Source organism: Sesamum indicum, linkage group LG4 (assembly GCF_026168435.1).
Source record: "Sesamum indicum cultivar Baizhima isolate 11 linkage group LG4, ASM2616843v1, whole genome shotgun sequence".
In the NCBI taxonomy this organism is placed as follows: domain Eukaryota; kingdom Viridiplantae; phylum Streptophyta; class Magnoliopsida; order Lamiales; family Pedaliaceae; genus Sesamum; species Sesamum indicum.
The window spans coordinates 14,228,953-14,241,927 of NC_142660.1; the positions used below are offsets into that span (position 1 = coordinate 14,228,953).

Below are 12,975 nucleotides of genomic sequence, written 5' to 3' on the forward strand. Positions count from 1 at the left end.
AAACAAATTTCACTCTACTTCATGCAAAATATAGAATAAATAATATCTTTGATAAACCTTTTACACTACTCGAATTACGAAGAAATTGTGATTCTCCATTTAAAGTAGAGCCAACACAAAAACTTACAAACCATTTCAACTCTATTATGAAATAGACTTAGTCAATGTCCATCACATAACTGATAATAAAATGTATCTAATCACATAATTATCTCTAACTGCTAAAAGCATTTCCAAGATTCACCTGGGTTGACATTCATTCGAGGGAAAACGCATTATTGAGATCCTCTTATATTGTATCATTGTTAAAGACAACGGACACTAATGACGGAAATTGAGGCGTATTTGATAATCATTACTATATCATCCTTGGAATTGCACTTTGTCGCTACTTTTTTGGCGTATCAGGACCTGTATCCTCCAATGATGTGAACATGAAGTTGCCTGAAAATATGGCTTCTTTATCTGCACGAAATTAACTGGATTGTCAAGTTAAGTTGTTATTGGAAGCAGATTTTGGTTTGCACCAGATCACTCACTTCGGAAATTAATGAAATATTAATCGTTTCCAAGTCAAGTGCTTTTTTCGATTTTAGGTGAGACAAAAATTTGAAAGCCCAACTGTAGCTAGATTCTTCTGCTTCTAACGTTGATACAAATGTAGGAGCACTATCCTTACCTGTTAATGACAGACAACTTGCTTCCCGACGAATATACCTTGTCAGTGCCTGGAAATAACAAGTTATGAGCAGGGTTGCTGTTATTTATATAATCTCTGATGCAATGGAATTGAATTAAGGTTCGGGGAAATGAAAGAACTATTTACAGAAAAAGCAAATATTGGTGCGTAAGGTGAAAAAGAGATATCATCACATCTTGGGATTACACAGAAGTAATTCTTTTCGCATTGCCAAGTAATATAGGACAACGCAACATATGTGAAAACTTCATGATTGGTATCACCTACTCTAATCAATTAATCAACATAGTGCAACATATGTTGCACTTATAGCAATTGAAATATCTCTGAGGACTCGAGGTTAAAAGGACTTCAATCCTATGACATCACCTCCATTAACTTTCTCGCTCATCTGGTTCTAGGGAAAAGGGTAAGAAAGAAGACAAAATGAGGAAGGATAAATTTTCCAATCGTTTGTTTGTATGGAAAATTCTGTGAACATAAATAGAAATCTTTTCAAATCAGGAGAATCTTCAATGCTTAAATAAATCATAATTTTTGGAAACTTGGTTTAGTTAGCCCATGTCTAAAACTAAATCAGAAATGAGTAATGAAACTCTCAAGAACTTGTTACTATTCTGCATGAAATTTAGTATTTTTGCTCATTTTTTCTTCTGACCCAATTCATGTGGAAAATGAAAGCCTAAATTCCATGATTGGGAATTTGAAACGAGTCTTAAGGAATGAAATAACAGGCAATCATTGAGTTGTAAAAGGCACCCAAATGCACCCTGAAATAAAGACTAGACATAAGATAGTCACCTAATTATACCATTAAATTTGCCAAGGGATCCAAAAGTTAAAAAATAACACATATCATCTAAACTGAATTTGTTATTATCAATTTGAACGTTGAGCATCTTTTCTGCCAAAAAACATGTTTTAGGTAACTTCTTTTTTCCGACCTTTATGCTAAGGAAATAGTTTTCAAGAGAATCATAATACCCTTCCGCTGCACCTCACACCACATATAAATTATATATTTAAGCAAATAGTTTTATTCGTTTCAAAAAAAAAAAAAAAAGCAAATAGTTATGTTAAGCCAGTCTATGCAGCATAAGAAGATAAGAACTTGCCTGGACTGGAAGTAAGGCACCTTCACTTGGTTTTGATGCACCATCATCAGAGAATACATTCCTAACGTGCAGAAAAACATGAAAAGCATTAGAAACATCAATACGACTGATACATACATAATCTTTAACCATCAAGTGCTTAACTGAAACTTCCCCCCATTGCTGTCAAAATAAGATGCAAAATTACTAATACTGAGGGACTATACATTCATGAGGAATAACCCACAGTGTTTTCATGTAACATATTAAAAAGTATCAAACTGATAGTTTAACTTCCAAAAACTAGCCTGCTATTAATAATTTCTTCAGCAAATTCTAACAGGTGAGAAAAAGCATGCCAAACCAACACATCTTACATTTTCTGGCAATTCCATACCTCCAAATGACATTTTGAAGGTCATCCTGTTTCCCCATGGCCGCATCATAAGCAACAATATTTCCATAAAAAATCTTCTCCAATTCTTTCATCCATTTAGATAGCAGTAAATTTACCTGCACTTCTAAAAAGAGAATGAAAAGAGCAGAGCTTACAAACAACGGTAGCAGATAAGTAACTTGACGATAGATTATGGTCCGCACATAGACTTGGTTCCATCATATAACTCAACTGTTTGCCTTCGGAGAGCCAACAAAAATCTTCAAGATGGTGATCACTTATCATAATGATCATAAGTGCGACCTTCAGACTTGAAGATGAAGTACTAGAAAACTAAAAGAGAACAACAGCAGCTTTACAAGCAATAAAGATAACTCACCCCAGCCTTAGACACCCTCAATTCCAGGTCATGATTATATATCTCATATAAGTATTGCCCCAGCTCAACACCTTCCTTGCCCTCTTCCTTTAAACGACGTAGGCAAAGCCACATGTGGAGTACAAGCAAGGAAAATGTTGTTTTAAATGTCTGCTCCAAGCTAAACACTGCACATCAAATAAGACAAAACTCCGTTTAAACTTACACAAGAACACTGAGACAGCAGAAGAGGTGCAGAACATTGCTTTGTGGTTCATATATGGGGGAAAAATCTAAGTCAGATGAATGAGATCCCAAACACAATATACCACTCTGATCAGAAACTTTTGATATCAGACATCCCTTCCAACATTTCTCAAGGGTCAGTTCTATTTGTCCATGAAATTTAAAATCGGTAACAAGAGAAAAAGGGAACACAATGCAGTGGAATGAATCTCATCTGCCCACAAATCATGAAAGAGACACAAAGCAAGGAAAAACTAACCATCATATATAGCAGGTCTATCAACTTGGTATATTACACGGTGGTAAATAGCATTGGCCCAACGGATGAACTGGCTCTGCTTGCTGTAGAATAGCATCAACTTTAGGATAAATCGTTTGACGCCTTCATATTGTGGGTCTTCAATTCTATTTGGCGAATCAGTTGCTAATGCCAATGAACATGGCTTGGACCAAAACATCTTGTTAAGATTCACCTGGAGAGTAAGCGTTTCTTCATGAATCTGATTAGGAAAATCGAACAGCATGAAGCTTACAAGAGTACATGAATTAACATCTAACCAACTTATCAGATGCTTATTACTCTCATTCGACAATATAATACAGCAGTTCACCATCCCCCAGGCACAAATCTTTCTGTGATAATGTGGCAATATCTGGCACTACCACGGTGACAAATTGTCTATATTACCATAGACTTTAGAACAAAGAGCAGTAGTACATTGAATTAGTACATTTATCAGTTTTACGCTCAAAGCATGAAGCTTTTTTACACTATCTGTAGCAATTCTATGATGTCCAATTGCAGCCCAGGCCAGCTCATAATTCAAAATCAAGAACAGACACAAAGCTTTGATACAATCATAAGATAGATGCAATTTATCCATCCACCTTATTATTACTATGTCATTGTAGATTTTATATTACACAATGTAGACATTTTGAATCTCTTTAAACACTATATCATGATAATTTGCCACAAGACTCATTTCTTACCCAAAATTTGGCAAACCCTCCACCCCCACCAAGCAGGAGTTTCTGTAGATCCAAGCCTAACAACAATGGATTGCTCCAATCGTCTGATAAAAAGATACCGCACTTTTTTTCTATTTACAGAGATGGGGGTGGGGAGACCTGGTCTTGAACCTAGGACCTTTCCTACAAAGAAAACACACTTAAAGATACAAACTTTTGACAAAGTTTCTGCAGATCATTACAAGAACAATTGATAAGTTTTGAAATTCCCATACCTCTGGTTTATTAGTATCACTTTTAAAATTTGGCTCCACAGCAGCCGCAACCTTAGCATAGTTCCGCAACGGAAAAACAGATAAATCCCCCCGCACCAATTCAGAACTCCTTTGCAGATTACTAATCCTGCTAATATGGCTGAAAATTCTGCTCCACCTTGGAGACATTTTGCTTGAATTTCTGCAAGAGTTCGGAAAAGGGAGAAAAAATCCCAACAAAATCGGATTAATTTCAGAACATCCCTTAAAGAAATCATCAGAGATTTCAACTAAAAACGTGATATAACACCACAAACATACTATGCCTGCGCGCGGGCCAGGTGGAAACCGGCACCTTGAAGAATCCGATGATGCTAAGAGGACAAAGGAAATGCGTACGTTAAATTGAGGGGATTCAACTCAGCATCTATGTGGTAGCAGCATTTTCTTTCAGTAACATGGTAAAGGGAATTGAGGTTTTGAAGATTAGTTCAACCCTACTCGTAAAACTCAAACAAGAACAACTCTACAAAATTGGTACCTCTTTTTTTTTTTTTTTTTGGGTTTTTTTCCCCAATCTTTGGTGAAAAAATGTAGTTTTGGTCCCAAGCACGACATTATATTGCCTTTTTTTTTACCCCCATAAAGTATAAAAAATTCATTTATTATGGGATAAAAAATACAATTCTTTCTATCGGACAAAAATACAATTTCCCTGATTTTTTCCATTTGAACGGTCATAATTATAGAAATGTTTTGACAGACAAAGATATAATTAAAATTTGGGTTTTCAGAAAAAATAACCCTCATTTTTTTAAAATATAAATAATTTTTTTTAATCAATCACTATTTTATAAAATTAATTATATCAAAACCTATTAATCAAGAATAAGATAAATTTCAATGAGTTTTCATAGAATTTGTTATAATTACAAATACTTATTTCTTGTTTGAAAAATTATAATTGTCGCTATAGAATTAAAGATCGTTTAACAAATATCCCTATTGATAAACTGTTATAAGGGGTATTTATTAAACAGTTATTAATTTTAGAGAGTATTTGTAATTTTTCAAACAACAATAATTATAATAAATTTTAGGACAAAGCGTTTGTCCAAAAAATAATATTCTTTTATAGTTAAATTAACTATTCAAAAAATGGGTCAAACTCACCCTATTTAAAAAATTAAATAAATTACAACAAGATTTTTTAAAATTTGCTATAATCATAAATATCGATTGTTTCAAAATTATAAATACCTTTTAAAATTCAAGATTGTTTAATAAGTACCTCTCATGAAAGTCAGAGTGTATTTTTTAGATGACTTTTAATCACAAAAGGTATTTATAATTTTTAAATAATAAAAAATAATTATAATTATAATAAATGATGGGTGTTTTTGGTATTGTACGTCCAATTTTAGTTCATTTTAACCTACTTGCCTAAAACCCTAATCCCCATCCCCAAAACCTTCACTATCTTCTCTGTGCTCTGCTTCTTTCCTACCAACATAGAAGCGATGGGAAGCGACAGCGAGATTGAAAGAACAGCGCAGAAAGAGAGGGAGAAGAAAAAAATGTTGGCTCTCGCCCCCATTGCCAAACCACTCGCCGGAAAAAAGCTCTGCAAACGCACCCTCAAGCTTGTTCGTCGAGGTCACTATTTACACGCTTATGATTTTGAGCAAATATGCAGATGGGCTTATTGTATTTCAATTTTTCTTGATTTATTTTTTGCTGTTTGTCGTCAATTTCAGCTGCGGAGCAGAAGTGCTTGAAGAGGGGGGTTAAGGAGGTGGTTAAGAGCATTCGCCGCGGGAACAAAGGGTAAAATTTTCATGTGATTGTACTTGTATTTTGTTCACATTTGATTACTGATGACACCCGATTTGGTGCATAAATGTTGAACCTTGTTATCAGTTATGCTTACCAACTATACGCTAAAATGCGTTTTGTTGTATAGCTATGGATGGGTGTTCTCTTTGTTCATTCTTTTTGTTGGAATAGAGTTTGGTTCTTAAGTTGTAATGATTTCAGAAGAAAGAAAAACAATTGATTTCATAGGTATTTGGCATGATGGCGGCTTAAACATTGGTTTAAGAGGTGTGCCATGTTTGGCAGCCTAGAAGCAAGACTTGATAATTGGATCATAATTAGTTCTCTTTACTTGTTTGGGAACATTGATTAAGCTCCAGTGACGTGCCAACAAGTTGGATAACCACCACCCTACTTGTCTGATTATGAAAGAGGCTTGCATAGTTCTTTTTTTTTTTTGTATATAACTCGTTGAACTTCCGTATGGTGTCCTAATTCATGATGATTGCAGGTTATGTGTTATAGCAGGGAACATATCACCTATAGATGTCATCACTCATGTTCCAATCTTATGTGAAGAAGCTAACATTCCATACGTCTACGTACCGTCAAAGGAAGTAAGTTGTTTTCTTCACTGCTTTTTGATATTTAATGATTCTAAGTGTTATTCTGTAATATTGTTTTCATGTTCATGAGCAAAATGTGCTCATTTAGATGCAGCTGAACTCTGAAATAACTAAACAGTTGCATCTCATAGCATCTTCATCTTTCTTAGTTTTGTTTCCTCATTCACCACTACTTGATTTGGGAAATTTTGAAAGCTGATTTCTTGAATGATTCGGTATGATTTTTGGTTTGGATAATTGGTTGTGTTATTGGAAGTTGCATCAAATGGGTCTGGCCACCCAAAAAATCTAAACAGCCGGCATCCTTCTGTTAATATTGCTGTTAGAAATTTGTATAAGGGAACCATTAACAAGATCAATGGCATTGTTTGCCCCTTCTGCAATCCAGCGACATGTGTCTTTTGTTCTATATTCTTAGATGAAACAATCCATATTGGAAGAAACTGAAATCTGGAATCTAACGACATGATAATCTGCTCTGTTTCAGGACCTTGCTAATGCCGGAGCCACAAAGAGGCCGACTTGCTGTGTTTTGGTGCTGACTAAGCCCACCAAAGGGGAACTTGGCCAGGAGGAACAAGAAAAGCTGAAAGGAGACTATAACGAGGTTGCATCAGAATTATCCGAACTGGCTAACTCAATGTTTTGACAAGGAGGCATTGCACGATGAAGTTTGTATTCCAAATTACATCTCTTGGGCTTGTAAACCTCTTTTGAGCTAATGCATCTTTCTCTTGCACTGCTCCTTCCTCTTGGAACATATATTGCCATGAAGGTTGATGATTGTGTCTCAGGGTAGTTAGTGTGTTTGAAAAATCGAAGAATGAGGTATAAGTTTCTTGATGGGGTAACTGCTATAGGAATTTAGATGTTATCTCGTTATTTTCATCACAGGAAAATTGATAAAAGCGTGTGAAGACTGACTTAATCTTAAGGCTGGACAGCAGTTGCTGCAGCCCACGTTTCTTCTTGAGTAGAATCTTGCACTGTTAATTTTGTACACATCTTTCAAACCACCACCTTGATAAAAGAAACATAACAGCAATTCGGTGTAATTTGAGATTGGTTGGAAATGTCAAGGAGGTATTGCTTGATTGATAATGTTAAAATTTACAATCAAAATATTATGAGTTTGAGTTCTGTAGATGTTAATATATGTCTACTATTATGGTAGTGTATGTCTATTATTATAGTAGTTTTTTGTTTCTTATCTCATTTAGATGAGTTTGTTAATTTGAATTATCGTTGTATTAAATTAGTTTTTAAATGTGAATGTTAAATGATGGAATATATTGCATACTATTAAAAAAAAGACAGGTGGAAGTGAAAGATCACGGAAATTGCTTTCACCTTAGTTCCAAATTTTCCATTTAAAATTACAGAATGTTGAGAGGGTGAAATATTTTCTTTTACACATTCGTGACATATGTGGAGCCACATTAAAGCGTGATGGGTATGCATTTCACTTTTAAGTTGAAATTTAATTTGAATATATAGTTTTTAATTTTTAAAAAAAATATATATCAATATAATATTTATGTCATATTTGAACGGCTGTGTGTGGCAATGAGTAAAATAATTTAAATATTTAACTAAAATCAGTCTTCAAATAAAATACACTTGAATTGGTGATAGAAAGAAGAAAAAAAAAAGAAAAAGAAAATAATTCAAAGCATTGAACATATTAAAATAATCTTATTCAATTTTTATATATAATAATATAAATGACATAGACATGGTACTATATAACTTGTTCAATATATAACTTCAAATATGAAAATTGAAAAATAATAATATCATATGTGACATTTTCTCTCCGACCAAAGATAACAAAAATGTCTCTTTCTTGATTTCTATCAAACTTATCTTTCATGCCAAAATGCTAAATCTCAACTAGGAAGTTGAGTGAGAGGGTGAGCAGTTCAAGAATTGTAATCCTGAAAAGCAGGTTTACATGCCCCCGCATATATATATATATATATATATAAACCGAGGCTCTCCCACTCCCTGCGCTCTGTTGAAAACATTTTGACTGTCTGTCGCATAAAGAATCAACTCTGCTCTTTCATTCTCCTGCAATTTGTTGACTGCTGTTTCTTAAAATTTGAATCTGTCTGACCCTTTTACCGGGCCCCCATGAGACCCTCCACGGATCTGTAGAACCCATTTGCGGATCCAGTCGCGGAGTCAATGTTGGCTGTAATTCTGTGCGGAAGAGGCGAGCAGTTGTTTGTTTTTGTAGAAAAGATCGTTTCTTGGTGGTGAAATGGAGTTCACTGAAACGTATAAGCAGACGGGTCCCTGTGCGTTTTCGCCTAATGCGAGGTTTTTGGCAGTTGCTGTGGATTATCGCCTTGTCATTCGCGATGTTCTCACACTCAAGGTACATGCGCCTTTTGGTTTTATTATGTTTGTGGGTGATTGGTTTTGTAGTTCGGTGGAGTGGTGCATTTGGAATTTTGATTTGGGTTTTTGATGATGTTGTCAATTTCTCGATGTGATTTGAAATTCAAAGAGCTCTGCTTTGGCACAATGAGGTATCCTATTCTGTTATGCTAGATTTGAATGGCTGTTAAATTATTTGCCCCATAGCCCTGACGTTTATTTACTCGGATTTACTAGCTCTGCACATTTTAATCCAATTCTTGTTTGCTACTTGCTAGTTTGGATGTTTGAAATTAGAATATTGAGGTTGTTGTAATTACCAAGAATTGAAAGATTGTCTAGAAAGAGGGTTTGATCTAGCGTTTAATTTCTTTCTGGAGACTCTGAGGAACTCATGAACACTGTTGCTTGAAACTGGTTGATGAAACGGTGAACATTTGATGTGATGATTCAGTGCAGTAGAAAGGCCTTCTTCCAATGCAAAGAATCACAATAGGATGAATGCCCAACGAAAGGCGGACACTCTTCATGCTACATTGAGTGTTATTTGGGTTTTAGATTTTAATTTATGTTATTATGTGTGATTTGCTTTGCAGGTAGTACAATTGTTCTCTTGCTTGGACAAAATAACTTACATTGAATGGGCCCTTGATTCTGAGTACATACTTTGTGGCCTATTTAAGAGGCCTATGATACAAGCATGGTCGTTAGCACAGCCAGAATGGACATGCAAAATAGATGAGGGTCCTGCGGGTATTTCCTATGCGAGGTGGAGCCCTGATAGTCGCCACATACTAACCACTTCTGAGTTTCAACTGCGGTTAACAGTTTGGTCACTGTTGAACACCGCGTGCATACATGTGCAATGGCCAAAACATGGCTCTAAGGGAGTTTCATTTACTAAGGATGGCAAGTTTGCTGCAATATGCACAAGACGTGATTGCAAAGACTATGTTAATCTGCTTTCTTGTTATACCTGGGAGATTATGGGGGTTTTCGCTGTTGATACATTGGATTTGTCTGATATTCAATGGTCACCTGATGACAGTGCCATAGTTATCTGGGATTCTCCTTTGGAATATAAGGTGTGTGAGTGGTGCTACTGCTTGGTTTTGTTTTATAGTTGAAATAACTTAACATCCATTTATACTGTAGCTTGTCATTATCATATTTTCCATGATAATGAGCTTTACAGTTTGTCTGATCTAAATTTCATTGAATTGAATTCTGGTTTTCTTTTGTCATCCCCTATAACATGATACTTATATATTTCTCTGTTCATATGCAACACCAGTCTTGTAAAACCATATCTCTAGCATTTCCAACCATGTCGCTGCATTGATGTATAAAACTGGAAGCACTTGTAATTGGTGGAAACAGTATCACTAAATTCTCATGCTCAATTGTGAATGGAATATAAGATTAGTTACTGTCATATTTGTTCTAAGTTGCATGTATAACAAAAATCTGTGAATAGACATCATACAGTTAAAAAGGATAAACCGAACTATCTGTTTTAGTTTTCCTTCCTGTGGTTCTGTTTCCTTTTGAGTTTCTTGGCCAAAAAATATTGAGTCAACTATGTTTTGAATGATCACACTTGGTACAAGTCGGTATTTTTAAAGTTATTTCACTTTTGTTGCTTTTTATATCTGGAAGGGTTGGATATTGTTGTTATTTTAACTCTCAGAAAAGTTTATACATTCTTAATTGTTTAGTGGTGGACTGCTTTTCCTCTTTTGAAATGGTGTTTGGTACTATTGACACATGATCGAATAAAAAATTGGTTAGGTTTATCTTTATTGCTCTTAAGTCCTTGGTCCCCTATATTCATGCTTGAATTTGTTAGTTACCATCATTAAACTGTTTACATACCATGCGGTTTGGTGTAGGTTCTGATATATTCTCCGGATGGCCGGTGTTTATCTAAGTATCAAGCATACGAGAGCGGATTAGGAGTAAAAAGTGTTTCTTGGTCACCCTGTAGCCAGTTCTTAGCTGTGGGAAGCTATGACCAAATGATACGTGTTTTGAATCACTTGACGTGGAAAGTATTTGCAGAATTTACTCATCTATCTACTGTTCGTGGTCCTTGTGCAGCTGCTGTTTTCAAGGTAGGAAAATCATTTATTTAGCTGATGCTTACATACTCTTCGCAACTTGTTTCCAATCCTTTTCCGTCCATTCAGGAAGTAGACGAGCCATTGCAGCTTGATGTGTCGGAATTGTCACTGAGTGATGAATTTGCTAAAAGGAATGCTGGTGAGCTCTCCTAAATAATTTGATCATCAGTATATCATGCTGACGATAATGTATTTCTGCTTGTATTTGTTCTTTGATGGAAATCTGACTTAAATTAGTGGTTATTAACTCAAAAACTGGGAAAACAAGTCATTTGTGTCTTGAGCTTTGAATTATTGCTAGGTTTGGATGCACTAGTTTCACATCAGTTAACAGCTACGACCGAAGTTAATCTAATGAATGAGGCGCTGTTTTACTGGAAGTCCTTTGTCCCATAAGCTAGTACACTCGGAGGTTCTAGCACAAGTTGTCAATTCACAATTTTCTGACAGAAATTTTCTCTTAAGAACTGATCGTAGATCCAAAGTTTCTAGAATAAATTCTTCTCAACTGGAATAAACAAAGAACGCAACCTTGTCGGAAACTTTGAGCGCATTCTGCATGTTGCAACTTGCACATTCTCTTATTCTGTCACGTTCCTCTCAGAACTATCTAATTGTTTCCTGGTCATAATTTCCCTACAGATAATGCTGCCGAGACATACATTCAAGTCAGATACGATCTCATGGAAGTGCCAATCACTCTTCCTTCTCAGAAGCCTCAGGCAGATAAACCAAACCCCAAACAAGGAATTGGTGAGGCAGAGTTCATTTCAGTCGATAATCACAAAATAGCACGCAAGAATATCATTTGCTCAACTTCATAGTTTAGAGTTGATGATCCTGTACACTGACTTCTGTTTAAAACAAAGTATAATGCTGCATTTTTCACTGGTGACTATCTTAATTTCAGGCCTCATGTCATGGAGCAATGACAGCCAATATATATGCACACGCAATGACAGCATGCCAGCGGTCCTTTGGATATGGGACGTGCAACATCTCGAGCTTGCAGCCATCTTGATACAAAAGGATCCCGTTCGAGCTGCAGCTTGGGATCCAACATGCCCCCGACTAGTCCTATGCACCGGAAGCACAAATCTATACATGTGGACACCATCCGGTGCTTACTGCATTAACGCCCCGTTTCCTAACTTCTCCATCTTCGATCTGAAGTGGAACTCAGATGGGAGCTGTCTTCTTCTCAAAGACAAGGAGTCATTCTGTTGCGCAGCTGTGCCTCTATTGCAAGAATCAAGCGATTACAGCTCCGAGGATTAACGACGTTCGAACTCCAGCTGGAACACGTCTGCAATCAAAATGTTGAAGGGTCCTAACATTTCTCATCAAACTGGATTCTTGTACTCCAACTGATTTGACACTGAGAAACAGCCTAACCCCGTCTGTAAATTGCGTATTAATTTACACTTGGACTCTTCTCCTTTCTTGGAAAATGGCAGTGTATGATACAATCCTGTCCAAATTATTAACCACCCTAAAGAGACATATATATACCTCATAAATTGAATTTTAAGGTTGGTAACAACCAACACTTCATCATGAATCTTGATTTGATGATTGAAATTATGTCTTCTAAGGAACTATAAAAACCACCATATTAATCTCCAATGACCAAACACCTAACTCTCATCCAACCTAATGTTCGACTAAATATTTCATTAGTCCTTCATCCGAGTTTTCCGTCCCACTTTAGTTAATCATCTTTTCTACATGCATACTAATCTTCTTGTCACTTATCATGGTATGCTGAGATCCATCTCAATTCAATCATCTCTCTATCTACATATTAATTTTATTATCGTGATCTGCTGAGATCCAGCTAAATTCAATATTCGTTCTGTATATGTACTAATCTTGTTGTCATGATCTACTGAGACTCAGTTCTTGTCAAATTACAATACATACAAATTTTACTCTTTTGAATGGTGAAATTTTTTCAAATTTATGCAAGTTGTGTATGACAGGGGAGAACACAAGATGCATGTGA

General features: G+C 35.7%; 3 protein-coding genes across 4 annotated transcripts; 2 read left to right on the plus strand and 1 right to left on the minus strand.

Annotated features, from left to right (window-relative positions):
* Positions 1 to 123: 123 nt before the first annotated feature.
* On the minus strand, positions 124 to 4,614 carry LOC105160649 (uncharacterized). Of its 2 annotated transcripts, XM_011078126.3 has the most exons (8): positions 4,343 to 4,613; positions 4,043 to 4,223; positions 3,055 to 3,268; positions 2,571 to 2,737; positions 2,192 to 2,307; positions 1,816 to 1,876; positions 680 to 728; positions 124 to 465 (listed from the first exon to the last, which is right to left on the minus strand). In XM_011078126.3, exons 2-8 carry the CDS (start codon positions 4,208 to 4,210, stop codon positions 389 to 391), a joined length of 852 nt encoding a protein of 283 aa, XP_011076428.1. In that variant the 5' UTR covers positions 4,211 to 4,223; positions 4,343 to 4,613; the 3' UTR covers positions 124 to 388. The 2 variants fall into 2 exon arrangements, 1 of the variants encoding a protein (XP_011076428.1); XR_016065069.1 differs by lacking the exon at positions 124 to 465 and having other exon boundaries at positions 674 to 728; positions 2,172 to 2,307; positions 4,343 to 4,614.
* Positions 4,615 to 5,456: 842 nt separating this feature from the next.
* LOC105160650 (H/ACA ribonucleoprotein complex subunit 2-like protein) lies at positions 5,457 to 7,205 on the plus strand. The gene is made up of 4 exons (XM_011078129.3): positions 5,457 to 5,677; positions 5,779 to 5,848; positions 6,348 to 6,453; positions 6,950 to 7,205. The coding sequence occupies exons 1-4, from the start codon at positions 5,542 to 5,544 to the stop codon at positions 7,109 to 7,111; spliced, it is 474 nt and encodes a 157-aa protein (XP_011076431.1). The 5' UTR covers positions 5,457 to 5,541; the 3' UTR covers positions 7,112 to 7,205.
* A 1,126-nt stretch (positions 7,206 to 8,331) lies between these two features.
* LOC105160651 (Transducin/WD40 repeat-like superfamily protein) lies at positions 8,332 to 12,421 on the plus strand. Its single transcript, XM_088879313.1, has 6 exons — positions 8,332 to 8,845; positions 9,444 to 9,932; positions 10,740 to 10,961; positions 11,037 to 11,109; positions 11,613 to 11,723; positions 11,881 to 12,421. Exons 1-6 carry the CDS (start codon positions 8,729 to 8,731, stop codon positions 12,246 to 12,248), a joined length of 1,380 nt encoding a protein of 459 aa, XP_088735439.1. The 5' UTR covers positions 8,332 to 8,728; the 3' UTR covers positions 12,249 to 12,421.
* Positions 12,422 to 12,975: the final 554 nt, after the last annotated feature.